This window comes from Danio rerio, chromosome 14, assembly GCF_052040795.2.
Source record: "Danio rerio strain M-AB ecotype USA chromosome 14, GRCz13ab, whole genome shotgun sequence".
Lineage (NCBI taxonomy): Eukaryota > Metazoa > Chordata > Actinopteri > Cypriniformes > Danionidae > Danio > Danio rerio.
Window position 1 is genome coordinate 25,688,722 of NC_141034.1, and position 26,143 is coordinate 25,714,864.

General features: G+C 36.6%; 1 protein-coding gene across 13 annotated transcripts in view; it reads right to left on the reverse strand.

Annotated features, from left to right (window-relative positions):
- LOC147833949 (uncharacterized) overlaps positions 1-20,761 on the reverse strand; it is a 181,753-nt gene extending 160,992 nt beyond the window's left edge. For 4 of the 13 annotated variants that reach the window (XR_015507418.2, XR_015507419.2, XR_015507417.2 and 1 more), the window contains exons 1-2: positions 19,576-19,729; positions 17,999-18,093 (exon numbers count right to left, since the gene is read on the reverse strand). Coding sequence is in view for 1 of the 13 variants with exons in the window: in XM_087281486.1 (XP_087137612.1) it covers positions 19,576-19,750 (175 nt within the window). In the remaining 12 variants the exon portion in view is untranslated. Of the gene's footprint in view, positions 1-17,998; positions 18,094-18,307; positions 18,388-19,575 lie in introns of all 13 variants that reach the window. The other 9 variants (XR_015507410.1, XR_015507409.1, XR_015507408.1 and 6 more) reach the window with 5 other exon arrangements.
- Between the last annotated feature and the right edge of the window lie 5,382 nt (positions 20,762-26,143).

Sequence of the window (26,143 nt, forward strand, 5' to 3'; positions counted from 1 at the left end):
CAGAATGAACCAATAATTACTTATTAAGCCATTTAACTATATGTTTTAGGTGGGGGATGGTGTAGATTGCACAATTATACACTATGGGCAATTTTTTTTTTATCAAATTCACCTATATCACATGTCTTTGGACTGTGAGGGAAACTAGGGTGCCTGGAGGAAACCAACACAAACATGGAAAGAACATGAAAACATGTACACAGAAAGGCTACCTTGTCCGGCCATGACTCAAACCAGCAACTTTCTTGCTGTGAAGTGAAAGTTCTAACCACTGAGCCACCAAATCACCCCTAAATACTATAAATAATAAATAATAAATATAAACATGCCGCACTAACATGCATGTACTCAATAAGGTTTCAACCTGAAGCCAAAGGCTTCTTTGTAAGGTGGAGAGGTTGTCCCCACACTGATATCGGGGGCGGAGGTGGAGGGGACTTTCTCCTGACAACAGGCTGTGGAAATCTCCATGAGCAGCAGTGGCCATCCCAATTCGCCCCCTCAGCAGCGCTCCAGAGCTGTAATGGGAGAGCCAGCAGCCTCCTACGCCAATGACACACACACACACACACAAACTAGCGCTACTCCTTTCAAAGTGAATGCTTTTGGCTCGGCTTTGAAGATCGATACTTTCTAACCTTCTTTTCATTCATTTTAAAAACAGTACGTGCCCTTTTCTTCCTCCGTGTAGGCATATGCAGCAAAAGAAGTCCATTAAAAGTGTTTCCAATAGAATTGTTCCACTCAGGAGGATATAACTCGGATACAAAGCGATGGTTATTATTATCAGGTTAGGTCAGCTTTGACTCAAACTTTCTTTGCTTCTAGATTAAGGCAGTTTATGGTCCCCGGCAGCGTGAATTATGGCTCTTTTTTAATATCAGCTGCTGCTTTCGTTTTTCACAAGTCATTTTCTGCAGCAGGTGTTGACGACACACTCGCAAGCGGCTTCTCAAGGACGCTGCGCTGGACTCGGACAACATCTTCACATATTGAATCCACCACAATAGCGACAGAGCGAGTGTCTGAGAATAACTCTCGGGCGCCATCGCAACACTGAATCTCCCGTGTTTAAAAGTCTCGGTATGGCTGTGCATGGATGATTCACTCCATAATCTCTCCGAGCATAACTGAGATATTGACTGCCGGAGAAAAGCTTTCAGACGTAATGGAGATTCATTTTTCCGATGGCATTAAGAGGAGCATATAGCTCATATTTGCACAGGCCTTCTCCGCTGTGAGCTATGAGATTTCAAAGAGTGAAAGAACAAGTCGAAAGCAGACGGAAATATGACACAGGCATTGATTTAAAAAAAAACCTGAAAAAGAGAAATGTTTGGACAATGCAAGTTGGAGTTGACTGCGTGAACCTTAATGCGTTTTTGTCAGGATCTATGCATTAGAGGCAACATTTACACTACATGGTTATGAAAAAGATGAGGTTCTACAGGCCTGCTTGCTGTAAGTAATGGAAAACTACAGGCATATAAACAGTTCCATGAGGGCTGTAGCTCTGTCGTCCATGACAACGCTGAGTGGGACGAGCTGTAGCCTTCAGGCTCTCCACAGCAACTGGCGGCACAATTTAAAAAAAAAGCAAACAAACACTAAATGAAACACCCACCCTCCATCTCACCAGCACTCGCTAGTCTACTGTGTATGCTATTCTTCTCAAAACAAAGCAAATGATGGAGGCTACATGCATCAGAGGAGGAACATCCATTATTTATACTGAAATTCAACATAATGCATGAAGGTAGTCCTTAAAGCTACAGGAGATGTGTGTTAGGGTTGTTCATAAGTGAACCTGAATTTCCCACTCCTTTGCACGAAAGTTCCTTTAAAAAGACATTTTCGCAACAGTTATGCATTTATAATGCAAATAGGCCAAATATTACAACTTTCATTGGAAGCAATTCTGTGGCTGCTATAACAGGATACATACACATTAATAAAGTGCCAATAATCAAATAAAAATGTGCCAGTTGTTTTACACATGATCATGGTGTTTATGGTGTGCTGAACAATTTTTATATTATGTATGTTTAATTAACTCTATCAAGGATATAAATAATAATAATTAATAATATTGTTGTTATTATTCAATAATCCTAACTATATACTTATATAATGTAGAGATTAACTGAACCTCGAATATTCAGTTAACACGCAGTTTATGATAAATAAATACACTTTTTTTTATTATATTTTATTATATCAGGCACTGTGGTCATATACATTATAATCTAACCATAATTATTTAATATAGTATTTTATATTATATAATGGTTATAATACAATATTTTTGAATGGTCAGGCAAGCAATGATCACAATCAGGAGCAAACGATAACATGTAGGCAAATCCAGAAGAAAGGTAGGTAGGAATTGATAGAAAGGTCAATAAGCAGGCGAGTGGCCAATCCAGGCAGATAACATAAACAAAACAAACAAACAAACAAAGTGAAAGTCACAAACATAAAGACAAGACTTGGAAAACGTGTCATAATGTTAATTTGTCAGATAAACAAGTGTCGTGTGTTCTGTGTATGTAGTCCTTGTAATCAGGTCATAATGATCGTCCGGCTGTGAGTGTGTGCAATCAGCAGAATCTGAAACATGTGCATTTGAGTGGTGCATGACTGGAACTTGTAGTCCATGTAATGGCAGATTTGTAGTTCTTTAAGTGAAGTGTGTTTATCAGCAATCTACAGCTGCTAGATCGCTGGTAATCATAACTATTATAATTATTGTATTATATATTATATTATAATTTATTATATTATAGTACATTATATTATATTACATTATCTTATATTATATTATAGCTATAATATCAATAATTTTTATTTATTCTCTTTTCTGCTGAGTTCGTTTAATAATTAGGATTCGCTACAGCGAAATGAACCGCCAACTTATTTAGCATATGTTTTACATAGCACACAACCTTCCAGCTGCAACCCATCACTGGGAAACACCCATACACACTCATTCAAACACATACACTACGGACAATTTTAGCATACCCAATTCACCTGTTCCGCATGTAAACAAGAACATGCAAACTCCACACAAAAATGCCAACTGACCCAGATGAGGCTTTAACCAATGACCTTCTTGCTGTGAGGCGACAGCACTACCTACTGCGCCACCGCGTCAGCTTATGTTATTTTATTTTATTTAATGTCATGTAACGTAATGTTATTTATTTTATATTACATTTTATTATTTATATTATATTATATTATATTATATTATATTATATTATATTATATTATATTATATTATATTATATTATATTATATTATATTATATATGATCACAGTGTCTTTGCACAATCTATCATTGATATCAATTACTGCTTGAACATAAATTAAAGTTTACTTGCATATTTTCAAACACACATGCCCAGAAAATGAGTTTACAACTTGTGTCAGTGGGCACGTTGGTTCGGCAGCTATGCACATGCCGTTTAGGAAAATATAACTTGGGAAAAACATTAGCGTCAGATTATTGATATAATATTTATGAAGTAATATCAGGAGGCTGTTGTTCCATTATTTAGAGCGATGGAGCAAGCAAGGAGTGGAGGAGGAAACAAACGACTGGTGTTAAAAGACTCATGCGCAAGCGGCAGGTGGGTGGAAAAGGGCTTCCCCAGCATTACTGACGCACAGCTTACATAAACACACACACACACACACTCACACACACACACACATCCTCATTTGTGACCAAGCAATCACGCACACACTTGCTGAGTTTCAAAACAGTTTAAACTAAATATTTAAATTTAGTTTAAATTAAGTTTAAATTAATTTTTTTTCAACTCATGTTCATAATAAACATTATATATACAACTTAGGGATATACAGATTTTTATTTCTGCACACAATAGACAGAATGAAAGTTTCTGAACTGCAACATTTAATATCCGAGTAACACATTTGAGGCATCCAACATGTAAACATAGCAATTATTACACTATAACAGCATAAAGTTCATACTGAAAAAACTTAAAAGGATAGTTCACCCAAAAATAAAAATTTACTCATTATTTACTCAACTTTAAATGGTTCCAAAGCTGTTTGGCTTTTTTCTCTTGTGTGAACACAAAAGAAGATATTTTGAAGAAAGCTGGAAACTTGTAACCTCTCACTTCCATAGTGAGCTACTTCCATAGTTTGATTCTCATTTATTCATTCATTTTCCTTTCATCTTAGTCCCTTTATCCATAAGGGGTAGCCACAGCAGAATGAACCGCCAACTTATCCAGCATGTTTTAGACAGCATATGCCCTTCCAGCTGCAACCCAGTATTGGGAAACATCTATAGACACTCATTCACACACATACACACACTACGGCCAATTTAGTTTATTCAATTCACCCTTAGTGCATGTCTTTGGACTTGTGGGGGAAACCGGAGCACCCGGGGGAAACGCACACCAACACAGGGAAAACATGCAAACTGAGCACAGAAGTGCTAACTGACCCAGCTGAGACTCGAACCAGTGGCCTTCTTGATTTCAGGTGACAGTGCTAACTACTGAGCCACCGTGTTGCCTAATTTACTTTCTTCAAAATGTATTTTGCATTTATGAAAAGAAAGAAGCTCACACAGGTTTGGAACACTTAAAAGGTGACTAAATGATGACAGAATTTTCCAACACAGGCTCATTCTGAAAACATAGCCCTATATACGTGTCTGGAGATTGCAAATTATGTAGCCAGAAGTACATTTGGCTGCATTTTATTTTTAAAATGAATGCTACTGGTTTTGTCTCATTAGCTCATCCTTGTATGTCGGCGGACTTGAGACGCAGAGAGCAGTTGGCCTCAATGACAAGGTTCAAGTCCGGTAAAAATCGGTTCCAGAAACCAGATAAAAGAAAAACAACGAGCCAAAAAATAGGCTGGCTGAGAATGAGGGAAAATCTGAAAACGTGGTAAAAATCAGGCAAGGGCTTTTTTTTTTCTGGATTGCTTTTGACAATTGTTGGTTGGGTTTAGAGAAGTGGGTGGGTCAATCAATACAGTTGGTTGGGTTTAGGGAGGGAGGAGGGTGGGTGTTGATCGGTCACTCAGTCAGTCATTCAGTCAGTCGACAGCGCCCTCTGTGTTTACAAAAGAACAGCGGATGCAAATGGCACTCATGAGAGAAATTTGAGATCTGAAAAAGCATAAACATCAGCCTTTGGTGGATTCGCGAAAACAAAAACTGCAAAAAATATAGCTCCTGTGACGTATTTGGCGATCTACAGATATGTATATGGGGTACGTTTTCAGAATGAGCCTAGTTTGGAATTTTCAGTTTTGGGTGAAATACCCCTTTAACATAGACATCTTTACCTGCTTGCTGATATCCAAAATATAGTCTTTGCATAAAAGAGTATTTCAAAAACTTAAGATATACAGTACAATGCTATACTTGCATTTCTTGTGAATGAAAGAAAGTGGAATGCAGAATATGGTGGAATAAAGCCTTATCATATTTTGTAAGTTGTTTGGACAGAACTATGTGTAGGTATAGTGTGTCCACGGTCATTTTGGAGTGATAAAAAGACAACACGCCTCTTTTTTTAATTACCTTACGCTGAAATAGGATCCAAACCCCACCCATTTTGAGGCTGACCGCAACATGACGTAGGAGTGCGGTTTCCTCGCCCACCAAATTGATTGACAGCCACGTATTAACATGTCTCCATAGTAACACGTTTAATCACATCAACAACATAGGACGTGCACAAAGCAACTGGGATTAAAAGATCTGTTCAGCTCTCTGTGAGCATCAATTGTCATCAAATGTGATCAAGAATGAGTTTTATAAGTTTAAAACGTTTTTAAAACAGTGCATGTTTGTAATGAATTACAGCGATTTTACCTCCTTCACACCACAGCCACGTGTTAATACAATGACACAGCCATTTCACCCTGCAGCCAGTTATTCACTGATGCTAATAATGGCTGAGCCTGGTCAGTACCTGGATAGGAGACCACATAGAAAAGCTAGGTTGCTGTTGGAAGTGGTATTAGTGAGGCCAGCAGGGGGCACTTAACCTGTGGTCTGTGTGAGTCCTAATGCCTCAGTAAAAAGGAAACACTATACTGTCAGTGAGCGCTGTCTTTTGGATGAGACAATAACCTGAGGTTTTAACTCTCTGTGGTCCATGGCACTTCTCGTAAAAAGTGAGAGGGTGCTCGCTGCAGAGCCATTTGAGCAGAGCTGAGCTCCAGCGAGGGGGAGCATGAGCTCTCGTTCTGCCTCCTGTAAGCTGTTTTAATGCGTACACCAACCCCACCCCTAACCCTACCCCCAGTGACATCACTCGTAGAAGAAGTGCAAAAAAGGTGGAGCTCAAGCTCAAGCTCCCCCTCGTTGGAGCTCAGCTCGCCCAAATGGCTCTGCAGTGAGCACCACTAGTAAAAAGTAGGGGTGTAAGCTTGGTGTCCTACCTAAATTCCCTCTCGGCCCTTAACCATCATGTCCTCCCAAACATCCCCATCCACTGAATTGGAACTATCACTGTCTCTCCACTCGACCTATAGCTGGAGTGTGGTGAGCACATTGGCGCCGTTGTCCTGTGCCTGCCATTGCATCATCCAAGTGGATGCTGCACATTGGTAGTGGTGTGGAGAGACCCTCCCTCATGATTGTAAAGCACTTTGGGTGCATACATGATAATTGTGCTATGTAAAATACAGATTACATTTTCATTACATTTTTTACCTGACAATTATAAAAGAAGATGCCTCAATCCCAATTTGTGGACGTTAAATTAGGATTATCTCACAAACGTTACGCGAGATCTGCTTCCTTCATGCGTGTCACTGTGCTGGTTATCTGAAGCAGCCAAGGCACACCGAGGCACAGAGCTAAAAACATTACAAACTTCTAAAAGGTATAATAAATAATCTGCTGGGTGTTTTGAGCTGAAACTTTACAGACTCATTCTGGAGACACAAAAGGCATTTCTTAAACCTTGAAAAAGGGGTAAAATAGGTCCCCTTTAAATTAAAGACCTAATCGCTAATCATCAAAGTCACTTAATGACTGCAGCCCATTAGAAACTCTAGCCAATAAACATTTACTACCCAGACACGAAAGCAACTGCATATGCACATTAGCGAAATAAACAAAATAAACATTATTTGAGCATATAAACTCATTTTATTTGACAGATTTCATCTTTGGAGAATTTGATGTTTCCCAGTTCCAAAAGAAAGGAGCTGTACAATCTGTTGTCAATTCCAAAAGCCATCACATAAATGTGTGAATTGCCACATGAGAACTCATTGGCAAGAAAAGTTAGTTTGCTATAGGAAAAAAAAAAGTGAGAAAAGTCACTTAAGTTTAGCTATGGTTTGCACGTTTGCTAAATTATCTGTGACATGAACTATGCTTGTCAAACTATTTGCAATAAAGTACTTGATGGGATAGAACATTCTGTCATTTACGCAAACTTATAACATTCCACACTTGTATGAATTTCTTTTTCCTGCTGAACAAAAAAGAAAAATATTGTGAAGTATGTGGGTAGACAAACAGTTGCTGTTCTTTGACTTCAACGCTGTGAAAGAAAGCTGCAGAAGTCAATGGGGAACAAAAACTGCTTGATTGCCAACTGTGCCACTATTGTTGGTCTATTGGGGATATAATGATTTTTAAAACTTTATAATTAGTTATTTTTCTTGATATAAATGAACCAAGAAAATATTTTTACAGGGTATAAAAGATTGTGCTGCCAGTCAGATGCACAAAAACTTATATCTTAATCCATGATAGGCCTATTCCATATAAAGTTGTGCAATATGGAAGAGAAACATAAAAAAAGATTAACCATTTCAACAATATGGATGAATTGAAAACATTTTTGCAACCTTGAAGGGCACTTTAGGAAGGGGATACCATTTGTAGAGGTGTGAACATCTGATTCTCCTTACAAACAGCTATGAAAGTGTACAGAAGCATCAATTTAGGTCAAGTGACCAAGGCTGACAATTCAGTGTGATTCATTTTAAAGATACATATGTTAGGAGACTTTGAGTCAACATATAAACAGAATAATTGAAAGTTTTTTTGATGGTGTTATGCACATGTTAGTGATGTGATTCAATTTTAGCGCAAATAAGTTTATAGGTTAAAAAACTTTATCTTTGCACTATTTGAACAAAAAATAGAGACAATAAAGCTTTTTCTTATGTAATTGTTTAACAATCTTCCTCAGTCGACATTATTGTTTTGCTAAATCTCTACACAATTTTAAGTGAAGCTGAAACAATATCTAAATGTAAATGGAGAGTTTTAAATGTGGGTTATATGTGTATGTCCTTGTGATATGTGTGCATGTTTATTTGCTTCTTTTTTCAGTTTGTTAACCATGTATTGTACAAAACGGTGCTGTATAAATAAATAAATATTTTAACCTTTTATCAGGCAAAGAACCATATATATGTATTTCAGAAACTGCTGATTTACTGGGATATTCACACACATCTGTAGAGTTTAAAGAAAATGGTCCAAAAAAGAGAAATATCCAGTGAGTGCAGTCCTGTGGGCACAAATGCCTTGTTGATGCCAAAGGTCAGAGAAGAATAATTAGACTGGTTCAAGCTGATAGAAAGGCAACAGTAACTCAAATAACCACTTGTTACAACTGAAGTATGCAGAAGAGCATCTCTGAACGCACAACATGTCCAATTTTGAGCCAGATGAGCTACAGCAGCAGAAGGCCACACTGGGTGCCACTCCTGTCAGCTCAGAACAGGAAACTGAGGTTACAATTCGCACAGGCTCACAAAAATTGGAAAATATTGAAAAGATTGGAAAACGACATTCGAATGGTAGGGTCAGAACTTGGTGTCAACAACATGAAAGCATGGATTCATCCTGCCTTGTATCAATGGTTCAGGCTGCTGGTGGTGGTGTAATGGTGTGGGGGATTATTTCTTGGCACACTTTGGGCCCATTAGTATCAATTGAGCATCAATTGAGGGCAGAATGAATACCATGAGGGCGGTACGATCATTGTTTGCTTAGACTGCCAGTTAAGCTTGCACCGCCATGTCCATCCCTTTAAGACCACAGTGTACCCATCTTCTGATGGCTACTTCCAGCAGGATAACGCAAACATGACAATGAGTTCATTGTACACAAATGGCCTCCAGATTCACCAGAAATCAATACAATAGAGCACCTTTAGGATGTGGTGAAACGGGAGGTTTGCATCATGGATGTGCAGCCGAAAAATCTGCAGCAACTGCGTGATGCTATCATGTCAATATTGACCAAAATTTCTGAGGACAATTTCCAGTACCTTGTTGAATCAAAGGCAGTTCTGAAGGCAAAAATGGGTCCAAGTATGTCCAGATTCCAGAGTAAGTAAATGATTTTTGGATAACTATTGGCTAAAAAAGTTGAATAACAGAACTGTATTACAAGTTTTCTAACCTAACAAACTTCCTTTAACCAATGGTCCTCACTGCCTTTGGTCAGAAAAATATAAAAATAAAATAAACCAACCCAAGCACCAATATAAATTTAACCTCCTTTAAGTATGTTGCTAAAAATTTTGTTGCCATGCAGAACGTTCTCAGTTTAGCTCACTCACATGTAACTGACCCCTCTCATGTAAAGCAACATGAACAACACAAGCGCAACAACATCCCATAACCTTTCCAAACCCCCCCCCCCCCTTCGTAACATGCCCAGGATGTCGGCGAGGAGCTCCGCATCACTATCAAGCCTGCTTATACAGATGCGGATTTGTATATTTATAAAGTTTGGCTCCATCCAGTTCCAGCTCCATCATGACATCGCTGGAGGGAAGACGAGAATTGCCACTGTATTGTAGTGACACCACAACACGCCACACAACAATGTGCCACAGGGACTTCTCTCTCTCTCTCTCTCTCCTGCTGTCTGCGTTTTTTTTCTGCATTTACTTCTCTCCTCCGCATTGTTTTCTGTTTCTCCCACCATCCCTGCTTTCTTTCTCTCTTTTGTCTTTTTTTCCTAGCTTACCCCTCTCCTCCTTCTTTCCTGTGCTTGCCCACAGACCTGCTGCTGTCAGTTTAGTAAAGCGTGGCCTCAATGAGCCATGGTGACTCACTATGTGCAAGTGTGTGTGTGTGTGTGTTTGCATGCTCATCAATCTAGAATGGAGAAACAAATAGATGTTTTTTTTTTTCTGACTGATCTCCCTCCTGCCCTGTGAGATCTTCCAGGCGACTGTCAGAACACTCCTGTGTCATTCATGCACCCTTAAGCAAACACACGAGCGCATGTGTGTGTGTGTGTGTGTGTGTTTGTGTGTTTGTGTGTTAATGTGTTTCCCAGTGCATGTTCTCATGTGTGAATTGTTCATCCAGGAGAGACGATGGATTTTGTCATGTCTCTTGTATGAATGAATATGTGTGTGTGTGTGTGTGTGTGTGTGTGTGTGTGTGTGTGTGTGTGTGTGTGTGTGTGTGTGTGTGTGTGTGTGTGTGTGTGTGAAAGACTTGGAATTAGAGCTGTAACGAGAAGCGTTATGAGGTGACTGGATGCACAGGGACTGCACAAATGTTTCATCTCTGTTAAGCTAAATAACACAACCTGCTCTGACATTCATTGCCAGCATTGAAAACAACGTTCTCACTTATAATCTATTCAATCAGATCTCACTCTGGCTGTGGCCTTATACATACACACAAGTATGCTTTTGCAAAGCTTTATGCTCTTTATGTAAACAAGGAAATATGCTTTTTAATTACTGCTAAACCTACTGTACATGGCCTTTTTTATTGTTTTTTTTTTTTTTTGCTGTGTCTACTGAGATGTTAATATTGGTCTGAATCTTTTAGTAAATATGAATTGCATATAATATAATATTATATTAAAATAATGCGTCAGGTGGCTCAGTGGTTAGCACTGTCGCCTCACAGCAAAAAGGTCACTAGTTCATGTCCTGGCTGGGCCAGTTGACATTTCTGTGTGGAGTTTGCATGTGCTCCCTGTGTTAAAGTGGGTTTCCTCCGGTTGCTCTGGTCTCCTCCCACAGTCTTAAGACATAGGTGAATTGGGTAAACTAAATTGGTCATAATGTATGAGTGTGCAAGTTTATGGGTGTTTCCCAGAACTGGGTTGTGATTGGAAGGGCATCCGCTGTGTAAATAGCTCTGGATTAGAGTTCATTCCACTTTGGTGACCCCTAATCAATAAGAAACTAAGCCGAAAGAAAATGAGTGAATGATTATATTAAACAAAATATATTATATCAAGTATAATTGTCATTCACTGTGATTGGGTTCCCTGGTGCACTGGCTGAAAAGCACCACCCAAAACATTAGGTTCCCATCACGTTTAACATTGAGGATGGTGTTCTTAGGATTGAAGGATTCTCACCAAATAAAGGCTACGCAATTGTGCTAAACAATTCAAGTTTTGTTTTATCTGACCCAAAAATGGAAGACCAGAAGCCCTCTTTGTCCATATGAGCATTTGCAAGGATCAAGCAGGCTTTTGTGTGTCTTCTCTATACAAATGGTGTCCTCCTTGGTCTGGATTTGTGAAACCCACCAGTGTGCAGCGTCCATTGGAAATTAAGAATTTTCACAGTGCGGAACGTCTTGTATTTTTTAATAATACTTTGCAATGTAGCCACTGGAAATCAAAAACATTTATAAAACCATTATAGCCCTCACTTATAAGCAGCCATATTGTGCAGCCACAGATCCTCACTGAGCTCCTTTGTCTTAGCCAAACCAACTTTGGATTTTGGTCTTTCCCATACACTGTGACCGTTTGTAAAGAGTATGGACATGCCACTTTTTGTTCAAAGATAAGCAAAAGCTGGGAAATATGTTCTTTCACAATTATGTTTGTGCCCGGTGAAAAAATGAATAAAATAAAATAAAAATAAAATAAAAGATTAGAATCAGAATTTGCCAGTTTTAGTTTTATTTTATTTTACTATGTGTGATTAAAGTCAGCAAGTTCGTTTTTTTTATACAAACATAGCTGTATTTCTTAATAAAGGTGAAGATTATTTTAGCATTCTTTGACATAATATATATATAACTTGACAGCCATGGTGTGAATAAACATTAAACTTAATCCACTGACAGAAAGAATTAAAATAAACTAGTGAATGAATGACATTGGGGAATGCGTGAAAATTTTATATTAATTACATCACTGCATAAAATATTTCAGAGGCGTACAAAAAGATGTAATCATACTTCAAAATTAAATTCATATTGTATAAAGTGGATTTGCACTCCTCTAAGTAACCAAAACTTTGGACCTCAATTAGCCTATAAACCAAAACAGATTCAATGTGTAAATCATTTGCAAAACCATTCTTACATAGAGTTTGAAAACAATGGCTGGTAAAGCCATTCTTACATCAACAATTTTATTATATTATTAGTTTTTTTTATGTTGTTTGTTGTTGTTGTTGTTGTTGTTGTTATATAAGAATGATTTTGTAATTTGATTTTACAGGAAAATTAGGAAAGAATCATGTTGATACTCAGCTGATAGTCAGAGGAGGCCTATAGCCAAGGGGGGTTCAGGTGGTTCATAAGACCCACCCCTCACTGACCAAGGTCCAGAATTTGTCCCATACATAAGCTTATTTGTCCTACTTTGACTGCTATGCCAACATAAATTGTAAAAATCAGCTAATCAGTTTTGGCCAGTGCAAACAATTACTTTTAATATAGTCCATCATCAGTCCAAAATCTAGAAGTGCAAGAAAACATACAATCTGACGTAAGTTATCTTTCACTACTGACTAATTTAACCATGTTGTTAAATATTAAAAAAAAAACTGTTTACAAGTAACATTTGTTTTAAATCTTCTTTCTTCTCATTGATTATTAATAAAAAGGTGCAAAGCACCAAATGTGGCCCATACAAAAATTATTTTGAATACTAATTAGGTTATTGTTATTATTTATGATTATGATTATCATTATGATTATTATGATTATTATGATGATGATGATGATTATTATTATTATTATTATTATTATTATGATGCCTTTTTTATTATTCAAATGGCCAAATACTGACTGAGGACAGTTGAATGTGCTAGCTAGTTTGTTATTGCCCTAACAAATGACAATAGACCATAGTTTTAAACTTTCAATCAGTTGAAATTTAAAACTTAACAATATATTATGTAATACATTTGTATTAATAAAAAAAAAAGTTGTTTTATATTTCTTTATTCAAAATTTTTAAGGTATAGTTTTGGTTCATCAAAAAGTGTGGTAATGATGACTTTATGAAAAGCTAATCCAGCTAAAAAAAAAAAATTTAAAATAGTGCTTAAAATGTCACTAAAATGCAGTATTTAGGGAAGTTCACTTTTTGGTTTTGGCCAAATAATGAACTAAGTAATGGGGTTAGACAAATCATATTTTTTTTTACCAGCAACACACAAGCCTCTCTTACAAATGAGCACTGAAAGTATGATTGCCAGACCTATGGTTTTTGTGCAGGATTGCCAAAAGTGCCAGGAGTAAAAATGTTACTATTTACCCCACCTGTGGGGCAAGTTGTAACAGACAAAGGGTTAGTCGCAACACATGCTCATAAAGTCAGATTTCACACAATGATTTTAAATTCTGTTAATTTTAAATAGTATATTTTCTCAGTGCTTAACTACATTTTTTTTTATTCTACATAGCACAGCATGTTAAAAAATGTATCTGTTGGATAAACACATTTGGTTTTATTTGCATTATTATCCATTAATTATACAATGCATTTATTTGCAGTCTTAGCAATACAAAAATATTTTTACTATTAATACATATTTTCTATTAAAAAACAATTTTTAATTTAAAAAGTTCTCAACATTAAACTCAAAATTCAATTATTATTTTGTTCGTTTAATTGGTGTTCAACAGTGTGTGGCTCATTTGTAACACCCTGTTACAACTAACCCCGCTGTGTCATGTTTTCCTCAAAACCGGCTTGCAGTCACTATGTTTTTTACATCTTATAAAATGGTTCCATCGTTTAGCCAAGAAACAGATTTTACTTACATACTTTCACAGATTTTTTTTCTTTAATAAAAATATAGAGAATAATAAAAAGCACTTTAATACTGCAAAAATATAGAGGATAATAAAAAATACTTTTATGCTGCAAAAATAGTTTCCAGCATATGTTTTATGCAGCGGATGCCATTCCAGCTGCAACCCAGTACTGGAGAAAAAACATAATAATAATCATAATAAAAAAATTATTTGAATAAATAAATGATTTTTTAAGTTAAAAAAGGACAAATAGATGAGAGTAATGACAAATAAATAATGAAAAATTCTTACTAATTAATCAAAGTATATAGTTAAATAATAGTAAATAATACTAAATAAGATATGTATATTTATCTGTAAATTAAATATAGTACAGAATGGATCTTCATTCATTCATTTTACTTTCAGCTTAGTCCCTTTATTAATCCTGGGTCACCACAGCAGAATGAACCACCAACTTATCCAACATATGTTTTATGCAGTGAATGCCCTTACAGCTGCAACCTATAACTGGAAAACACCCATACACTTTTATTTGTCAGGGGATATCAGAGCGCCCAGAGGAAACCCACGCGAACACAGGGAGAACATGCAAACTCCACACAGAAACGCCAAGCGACTTTCTTGCTGTGAGGTGACAGTGCTACCCAGTGCCACCCCTCAAATTGAATCTTAATACAGTAAACTATACAGATGCCTCAGTAAGACTGAGGGGCACTCACTAGTCATATTTTGGGGTCCTTCGCACCTAAACGATTGAAACCCACATGTATTCTTTATAAAAAAATTTCTGAATGTCACTATGCTCTACAGTATATGCAAATTCCACAGGTGTTTCCAAGTTACTTTTATAACACGGGCCATATTTCATGTTTAAAGCACAGCCTCAAAAGTGCATTTAATTGTATATATTCAGGGAAAAAATGCAGAATGCCAGACGTGTTACACTGAACAGCACTTCGAATATGTCCAAACAAGCACTTGTTTATAAAGAATGGAGCCTGTTTTAAATATAGCACTTCATTCCTCTCTCTCTCTCTCTCTCTCTTTTCTAACATGCTTGTGGATTTACAGAGAGGTTTCAGCACCATGGAGAGAGGCATCTGATTAGAAGAGGACACGTTTCCAACCATGCCTTTTATCACCTGCTTTTGTATGTGTGTGTGTGTGTGTGTGTGTGTGTGTGTGTGTGTGTGTGTGTGTGTGTGTGTGTGTGTGTGTGTGTGTGCATTCGTGCTCTTATTGTGTGTCAGTATTGAAGCGAGTGTGTGTTCTATAGTTTTTTGCATGTACAAGTGTGTGTTGGATGATGACAGCACACCAGGTGTCCCCTCAGCAGGGGCTCCACGGAAAACATGGGTAAACAGCAAACCTGCTGACGAGCCCTGACCTTATCCACTCCTCCATCCATCCATCCATCCATCCATCCCTCCGTCCTGCTGTATGTGCTCCGCATCTGTCTCTCCTCTGCAGGGCAAGTCTAATATTCATCTGCCCTCATTTGTCAAAGGTAGGATGAATCCTCTTTGCGGGAGGAGTGTGTGTGTGTGTGTGTGTGTGTGTGTGTGTGTGTGTGTGTGTGTGTGTGTGTGTGTGTGTGTGTGTGTGTGTGTGTGTGTGTGTGTGTGTGTGTGCCTAATGGCAGAATGAAAATCAGAAATGATGAGGCAATTGAATGAATGAAAGGTAAAAGATGAAAAAGGGTGAGTAGAAAGGAAGAGAAAATAGAACTAAGCATTAGAGAAGAGATTTTTGAAAATCGTATTGTATTCGAGCTAATTATACAGTTATTTAGTTGATAATTCAAACATGAAATTTTAAATATTACATGATGAAAATGTAAATTCTATTATTGATAATCTATTGATTTCAATGCTTCTTTCATAACAAAGTTTCATCATTAGTATAAAGATATGTAACAGTGAAATCTTCATTAATATTCCCTCATTTTAATAATTAATTATTAAATTTATGTAATAAATAAAAAATACATTATTCTGAATAGAGAAATTACTTTGATTTGATGCTAATTTCTAAGCTTTTGTTTTATTTTAACAAGGATTTGGTGAACTAATAAGCATGACAGTAAAAACATTTGAAAGTTAACAAGTTTTTTACTTTCTATCCTCGGGGGGCACGGTAGCTCAGTGGTTAGCACTGTCACCTCAAAGCAAAAAGGTTGCTGGTTTGAGTCCCCCGGCTAGACGAGGAAGTGTTTCTGTGTGCATGTTCTCCCCATGTTTTGCATGGGTTTCCGGTTACTCCGGTTTTCTCTCACAGTTCAGAGACATGCACTATAGGTGAATTGGGTATACTAAATTGGCTGTAGTGCGGTTGGAAGGGCATTCACTGCATAAAACATGCTGAAATAGTTGGCAGTTCATTCCGCTGTTGCAACCCCTTATAAATAAGGAACTAAACTAAGGAAAATGAATGAATGAATGAATGAATGAGTTTCTATCCTTTAAAATTCATGACATTCAACAAAAACAAACTCTATAATTATATAATTGTTTTTATTATATAATTATATATAATGATGGTAAATACTAATATGCATAATGAAATGTTGGCATACATTTGGTATACGTTTAGTTTTAGAGCAGGGCATCAGTGGAATTTGATACCACAAACTGTTGTTCAATCGAACAAAATGTGCATCTTTTAAATCGATCAAGTATAATTTTAAGAAATGCTTCCTTATAATCAACATTGTAAACACTAGGTTTTTGGATATTGTTGTTGTTTTGTTTTGGTTTTTTGTCATTCATTTGAGTATTGATTATAGCTTGAATTTGTATTTTTATTGGTACATGCTTTTTAATCCAACATAGGCTCATTCTGAAAATGAATAAAATAATAAATAATAGTAAACAATAAAAATAATTTTTTTCCTAAAATTTTCCTATTTATGGAGATTGCAAAATATGTAGCCTTAAGTACGTATGGCTACATTTCATTTTTAAAACGAAAGATCAGGGGTGACGAACGATAATGATGCTATTCCTTTTCGCGCTTAACAGCTGACTGATTACCTATGTATGGATGCCTTTCCTGCGATTACCAGTTTTTCCAGTTAGCTCACCATGTACCTCAGCCAAAAAAATAAAATAAACAAGTAAATAACAGGTTGAGAATATGGTAAAATCTGAAAACCTGATATGAATCACACAAGGTTTTCCTTTTTCTGGACTGCTTTTTTAAACTGTTGGTTGTGTTTAGGGAAGTTGGTGGGCACGTCAATTGGTGCTTTTGAAAAGACTATTGGTTGAGTTTAGGAAAGGAGGAGGGTGAGTCAGTTTATCACTAAAAAGTGTATACAGCGGCCACTGGTGGATTCACAAAAACTGCAAAAAAAATCTAGCTCCTGGGACATATTTGGTGCTCTTCAAAAATGAATATAGGGATATGTTTACAGAATGAGCCTGGGTTGCTTTAACGTCTGGCAAAGGGACCACCAATGAAAAATAGTCTATGGGGTAATTAGTGTACTTTTCTTGGGGAATTTTTTTTTCCCTTATTGTGACAGAAATAAACACTAAACAATTATTTTGACAATCATAAAATCATGACAACATTTTTGGAGGGGGACGTAGTATCATGATTATACCATGGTTCTACATCATGTTTTTGGATAGCATTTTTGAAGCTGCGTGCTACATGGGCTTTTGGCCATTAGATATCATCACTATACCACAGAACAAAAATACTTTTTTAAATAACTTTATAAGAGAACAGAGAAAAAGAGCAGTGAAGGCAAAGGAGAAGTGCCAAAAAAAAAAGAGCATGTGATGATGGAAACATACATGAGACAAAAAACATGCTAAAAAATCTCATGTGCAGAGAAACAGAACTACAGAGAATGAGAAAGAGAGAGAGAGAGCGAGAGAGAGAAGTGTTCTTCCCAGAAGAGACAAGGTAATCTTGGCTGACCAACCTCGACCAAATTAGATAAATTGACCCTCACCTTTGTAGAGATTCATTTGTCTGTTTACTCGGATGCTGAGAGAGCCTGGAGAGCAGGAAGGTCAAACCCTCAACCCCTGTGTGGATGCCAGCTGTCTGATAGAGAGAGGGAGAGAGAGAGAGACGGAGAAAGACAGAGAGACAGCTTCACTCACAGGGACTGATGAACTTTCGGCTGAAGGTAAAGGCAAAGGATGGATGGAGCAATGGATGGATGGACGGATCAGCAGGTCCACTTGACCCCCCGATTAGCTGAGCTCGCTTTAATTAGCGCTGAGCTAAGTGCCAGTAATTAGCCGCATTGTGTCACCTGCCAGAGGCCCTGCACCATCGCAGCACACGTTGCTATGACTACCGGAGGACAAGAATGGAGGGGCGGAGGAGAGAAAACTGAGGAGAGAAAGCGCCAACATTAGACATGATCCAAACATAAACAGCATGCAACAGGGACACGCATGAGGGCTTGTTTCCCACATAGAAAGTCCACTGCCGTGAAATTCTAAAGCTAAAAAAATGACATTAAAAATTTAAAGTCAGCTTGCTCATAAACAAAACATAGGTGAGCATCATAAACTACATTTGCATACAGTGTGACGCTTGATGCTAAAAATGTTTCTGGTGCTTTAAAATTGGTTCAATAAAGTTTTGATGTAATTTATCACCGTGGAATGACGCACTTGGTATAAATTCCGAACAATTTCTTTTGGTGCTTAATCACTTGGCAACAAACTTCCTTGAATAGAACTGTATGCAGCACTGAGTGTTTCAATAATTACTTTTTTAACTGACAAGGTCTAACTAGATTCCTGAAGGATGTATCTGTGTTTGCAAAGCAGAAACCGAACAGCTGAAGTAAGAGGTATAGTTAGGGTTTTAATTTTGTGCAACCAAAATATTTTATTCCAGTCACTCGGAGACTATTTAAAGTGTTAAAGGTTGTTATATACATAAACAATTATCAGTAAGACCTACATAAATTAAAATACAAATACTGTATATGCCTATCACCACTGATGGAGATTATGGAGAGAGTTTTCTGATTTGGTAAACAGTATTTTAAAAGCTATGTAAAAACGTAGGCTAATGTACACCGGTGTTTCTCAACCACATAACTGGAGAACCATCAACACTGCATGTATCCTTTGTCTGTCACATCCATTACAGGTTTTTTAGTCTCTGCTAATGAGCTGATGATCTGAATCAGGTGTGCTTGGTTAAGGAGACATGGATAATATGCAGAGTTGGTGGCCTCCAGAAACGTGGTTGGGAAACGCTGAAAGTTACTATGCTATGCAATCATCCAACTTAAGAACGTACATTAATTAAAAGTAAGAGTACATAGAAAGCAAACAACAGGTTGTTTACGTGTTCGACACAGTAAATCAATCACAGTAAATACTGGTCGATAGTGGTCTTGCTTTCAGTAACATGCTGCATTTGCATATGTGTGCATTGTTTCAAAACTATGTCTCAACGAATTTACCTGTGCTAGTCAAGTCTTGTTTTGCTAGTAGGAAGAGCGAAGTATAAAACAAGTGGGAGGGAAAACGTTTGAATGTATTATTGTTTTTCTCATACCTGACCTCAACGTCGAGTTTTTCTGAGGGATGAAAATGACAGAAGCAGCAAATAAACTGAAAACTTCGCCAACAGGAATGGTCTTGGGAGCTGCAGAGATGCCATCCTTGTGTTTCTTGATCAAACAAGGCCCTCTGCTGGACATACAAACACTGAGGTCTTCAAATAGGTTCATTTATTCATTCGGTCTAAACACTTTCAATAACTCTAAAACTTCACGTAAGTCATTAAAAAAGTGTAATTAATTATATTATATAGTCTGTGGATTTAATTAGTCTACAAACGCCTGACAACCAAAATTTTGCCATTTCACAAATCTTTTTGTGGGAAATGTCAACTCTATTGTACATCTTTTTCTTTTCTTTTTTTTTCTTTTTTTTATGCCGTTATTTTAGCTCGTTAAACAAGGGTAACCAATCAAACAAGCTTTTAATAAGGAAATCAGTGAGCCATAATTGGCCTTAAGACCTGTTTTAGAAAAAGTCTTACTAAGGATGCATTTATTTGATCAAACATGCAGTTTATATATTAATTTCATCTTGTGTAAAATAATTTTAAAATAATTTTTTACCTAATATTTTTTAGTATAGCCTATTATCAACAATTAAAAACAAACCTTTTTGTTTTTAGTTTTTGCCAAATAAAAACCATCTTTTCTTTTCACAATTGTTTTGTAAAATCATTGTCTTTACTGTTGATTTCTTTATCTTTCAAGGGACAGTTGAACAGAAATGAAAATTTACTCACTATTTACTTGGTTATAAACCTCTGAGTTTTACTCTTTTGTTAAACAATGGGGTATATGCCGAATAGGACTTTTAATTTGCCAGTAACCTGGGTTAAACGCTTCCGGTGAATTAAATGCCAATGCAAAATCCGGTGCGTTTAATGTCTGTTTTCTTTAAAAATCAGCGATCTCCACTGGCTGAGTGATATCCGATTTAAAGTGGCTCTCCGATTGTACAAGAAGCACTGCATTAAATTACATTTTCCCCGCCATATCTTTAATATGAGCATGTATTTTACCCCAGTATATTCAATGGAGCTTCTGCGTTAGCCTGCCGATTCTGACGGGCGAGTGCGAGTAAACAGCTTTTTGTCTCGTTTTACACTAGAGCTACTAAATAAATGCTAAAGTTGATTTAACTGAATGTATTTTAATGACATTACAACATCGATGCTATATAACCGTATAAAATGGAAAAAAGTTCAAAATAACAGGTCACCGGAAGTGTATCAGCATGGGAACAGCATTAGCTCGGCATATACCCTATTGAGAAGATATTTCGAAGTTAAAGGAGACACGGTGGCTAAGCACTGCCGCCTCATAGCAAGACGGTCACTGGTTCCTGATGAATAAAGAAACTAAGTCGAGGAAAAATGACTGAATGAATGATATAGTCTGTGGACGAAATTATCAACATTCTACAGATGTTTGACAGCCTGATATATTTTTGGTCAGTGTTGTTTTACCTTTTAAAAACTTCCCAAACCTCCTTGTCGGAAATGTTTACTCTCTTACATATTTTTTTATTTATAACTTTATTTATTTATGCAGTTATTGAAGTTTGTTAAACGAGGGTATCCACAAATCAAACATGCTTTTGTAATAAGGTAATCAATGAGCCATAATATTTGGCTTGTTAAAACTTGAATATTTTTGAACAAGTCTCACTAAGGATTCATTTATTTGATCGAAAATGCTGTAAAAACATTGATTTCGTAACATTTTGTTTAAAATAACTTTGTATTTTTTTTTTCCAAATAAAAACCTCCACAATTTTTTTGTAACATCATCTTTGCTGTCGATTCTCTATCTTTCAAGGGACAGTTCACCAAAAATGAAAATGTACTTACTATTTACTCTACCCTCTAGTGGTTATAAACCTTGTTAAACAATAAAGAAGTTATTTTAAAGAAAGCTGCAATCCCTGACTTCCATATTAGAAAAAAAACAATTACCATGGAGGTCAAAGGTTAAATTTCCAGCTTTTAGTCTTCAACAGAAGAAAGAAACCCAAAGTTTGAAGCAAATTAAGGGTCAGCACACAGTTACAGTCCAGCAGACACACAGCGCCATAAGACGTTAATATTAGGATAGATTAAGGTCACTATCATCTAAGGACAATGCTATTTCGACGTCCAGTAATGATGTGTAATGATGTTGATATGTGGTTGATTTTAGGTTGCGTTGGAAAGTGAACAAAATCCAACAGAGCCAACATTTTAAACCAACGTCATATTGACATCAAATACTGACATTTATTTGTCAGGGCAACCAAAATCCAACATCTGAAAAAGGCGTCTAGTGGTAATGTCCACACAAAATCAAGCTGTAACATCTTTAGATGTTGATATTTAGTTGTTTTTAGGTTGCGTTGGAAAGTGACCGAAATGCAACATCTGTCTGACATTTGACTATTGAGGTCAGCCTGACATTGGATGCTGACGTCAATCCGATTTTCATTTTCAAAAAAGATGCAATGTCCCACAAGGTTAGGGTGCAACGTCAATCTGTGCCTGCTGAGATATTTGTAATTTATTGGGTGAACTATCTCTTTATTGCCTCCTTGCTGAGTTAAAACATTTAAAAAATCAAAAATTAAAAAGATACATATGTATTTAGTAGTTAAGCATTTGGGAATTCAGCTTTAGAGCTATGAAACAGCATTTCTAAAGTTTATAAACAACAGTAAAACATTTTTTGAGCTAAAAGTTAAGCAGAGATGTTGTGCTAGCATTGCACTGCCACACACCTCCTCAAAAACAAATATAAATCTTCAGCAATGAATGAGCAGGATGTATGGGGGAGAGAGACAGGCACTGTGATGCTGCCAGAAATGTGCGTTTTCATTGCAGTAGGAGAGAGCTGTTGTGTGGGCCTTCAGAAACCCAGCTGAGGCGGTGTAACAGGGTTTCTCCTACTGACGTCAAAGCGGTCCGTGCAAACCCCGCAGTCTCTGGGGAAGAATACAGAAAAAGTGCAAAAAATAGCAGGAGAGCAGGCCATCGAGAAAGCCCTCATCCTGCTGACATGGAGAGGTGAACCCGGAGATGAACCTGTGGGGGGAGAGCAGATGATGCAAACACCGGGCAAACGAAGGGATTCCCTCATCTGGGGGTTCATAGCAGCCCACGTCCTAGGAATCACCCCACACACCGCGGGACTGCAGCGGTAATGAGATTCAATTACTGCAGAGTCTTACATAACCAGCTTGGAACACACTTTCACCAGTGTGCCTGAGATCCTCATGCAAACACAAGACAAATAAAACCACTTTTGCAGTGTGAGGTTGATGGATATAAAAGTACTTTACTGTTGTTAAAATACAATAGAATTTGAGGTTATTAGTACAGGCCTGCACTGCAAAAACAAAAACTTACTCAGAATATTTGTCTCGTTTCCAAATATCTAAAAACTCTTAAATCAAGCAACAGGCAAAAATCTTGTCATGTTTTCAGAAATAATACGCCAAAATTAAAGTTGTCAGTTTAAAGTCGGTTCTTAAAAGCAGAAGCTTTGAAACAGAAACAGAAGCTTTCTTTCTTGTAACAGAAACTGTGAAAATCTTTTCTTTTATTGTGATGCATGTCTGAGTTACAGAGGCTATTTATAGAAAACCAAAATGATATGACATTGCATCTCTACTTCTCTTCCATTCTTTGTTACTGTAGGTTATTGCTTTAAAAAAGTATTTTCGATAATGCTGATTTAAATATCCTGTACTCCCAACATCAGTGTGTCATGCAAATTAAATAGTTCTATTCAAATATATTAACATATATGTGTGTGTGAAGAGCAGATGCAAAAACCTCTAGGTGCCAACCAGAATTTTCTTCTGATATCAATATTTTTCTCAGGCTCGATGTCATGATTCAGTAATTTCACTTTTATTGCAATGAATAGGTCACTTTTAATATGAAACAACTGAACATAAACAGAGGCTAAAAAAATGCTTGTTGTAGAAAAAAATTCAAAATGGCACTTTTTTAAAGAAAATTATTCTGTTCATCAAGACAGTGTTTATTAAATTTGAAAAAAAAGTGTTAAATAAAAAAAGTGTTAAATTGTTAAATATGTATTCAAATTGTTGAAGTTGAAGTCAGAATATTTAGCCACCCCCCCCCCCCCCCTTTAATTATTACTATTATTATTATTTAAAATATTTGCCAAGCAAGGAATTTTTCAAAGTATGTCTGATAATATTTTTTCTTCTGGAGAAAGTCTTATTTGTTTTATTTAGAATTTTTTGCTCTGCTCTCCGTTAAATGGGAAAAAAATAAAAAAGGGGGCTAAAAAATCAGGGTGGCTAAAAATTCTGACTTCAACTGTATGTAGTTTTATATGAAATTATTACTTCAGTCATTATTGCTTTTACATAGAATTTCAAGAGTTCACACAGTTGATGATTGATTATAAAGCTTTTTTGGCATGCTGTCCCGGGAGAGAGCCCTTAGCTCATGATCCTCGAGCCCAGGGCTTCCTCCCGTTGCAAGGCGGGAGGGGGATTTGAGCTTAGGTAGATCTCAAGAACTCCCCTGCTGTAGTAACCAATGAACAGTAAGTGATTGCTCTTGGAGATAACTATATACTAGTAGCATGTCTACGGTGCGGAGGGAACCCGGGGAAAACCCACGTGAGCACGGGGAGAAAGTGCAAACTCCACACAGAAATGTCTGCTGGTTTGGTAAAGCCTGAAACCAGAGATATTCTTGCTGTGAGGCAACAGTGCTAAGCACTGGGCCACCGTGTCAACCATCTAGGAAGGAGGAGGAGTAGGGGCGGAGGGGGGAATCTTCAAAACGAAGATAGCAGTGGAATAAAACCCAGGGTATTTATAGTAGTTTAGGAGTCGTCTGATTGGAGCATTGTGAATTGGATAATGCTGATCCAGCCACTAGCAATCATAAGCACGTGATCCTCTCAAAAGTAGTTTATACAAAAACTTCACTTAATTAAAAACAAATGTTTTGCCAGAGCTAGCTATAGCAAATTTGCACATGTGTCCACTACAATTAAATAACATCATACCTCCCAATATAGTATTAATAATATTGTCAATAATTGTAATTTCAAGTCATAAAATAAACAAATGTCAGACAGCAAAACAATTAAAAACTATGACTTTTATCATGCAATATTTTGAGCGTATTTTAGTAATTACTTAAACTGAAAAATAAACAAAAAGTAAATAACTGAAAAATCTAATTGTGAAAAAAAGTTTTCTTAAATTCGCATGAACAATGTCCTGTACTGGATGCCCTACTTTTCCTTACATTGTTCATCCAGAAAGTCCTGCAATGCTTAAAAAAATGATGATGACACAAAATACTGTCATCTTTCGATTATAAGTTTCTATCTGACATTTTTGTCAAAATTGAGTAATTGACATATTCTTATTAACTTATTTACATTATGGGATGTTTTTTAGAAGTTTTATTTAAAAACAAATGTTACACACATACTGAATATTATAAAAAAAAACTTTTAAGCTCAATATCTCAAAATGATTCAGAATGCAGACAGAACCTTATAATTCCAAGGTGACGATACATATCTGAAATAAATGAAGATCTAAACAGTAGTTATAATAGTTTCTATTTCTTTTAAAAAGCGTATAGTTATATTCTCTTGTATATATAAAATAATGTAATGTAATATATAGTTTAGGTGTGGCACAGTGGCGCAGTGGTTAGCACAGTAGCCTCACAGCAAGAAGGCCACTGGTTCAAGCCCCGGCTGGGTCGGTTGGCGTTTCTGTGTGGAGTTTGCATGTTCTCCCAGTTTTGGCATGGGTTTTCTCCGGATGCTCCGGTTTCCCCAACAATCCAAAGAGATGCATTATAGATGAAATGGATTAACTAAATTTGCCGACCTGTATGTGTGTGAATGTCAGTGTATGGGTGTTTCCCAGTACTGGGTTGAAGCTGGAATGAAATCTGCTGCATAAAATGTATGCTGGATAAGTTGGCGATTCATTCCGCTGTAGTGACAGCTGATAAATTATGGATTAAGCCAAAGGAAAATGATAGAGTGAATGTATACAGTTACACGTGTTTAAGACGTGTAATGTACCCTTAACCCATAAATATAACTGTAACACATTTTTGTGTCCTTAATAATAGAATTTATTAATCACAACAAAATGATCAAAATACTCAATATTTTTTTCTTCTTCTTAACTTGTTTATCATGCGTTATTTTAGTAGATAAATAGACTATATTTACATTGAGTAAGAGCAGCTGTAAGTTTGAATGCAGTTTGTTTTTCGTCATTTGAGAAGTAGAAGTACTGTATCATCTGTGTTCATCGTTAATCTTTAGACTAAATTTAATTCAGAATTGATCCTTGTGAGTCTGCAAAAGTGCATCCTAGAAAAGATGAGCATATATCATCAATCCTTCCTTAAATGTATGATTTAATCCATCATCAATCCTTGCTTTTGTGTAAAAAATATATATTCATCAATTTATCTAAAATCACATTAAAATAAACATATTTAATAACTATTATCATCATTATACTGGTAACAACTGAGAATTTTTATAGGCTTTATATATCACTCC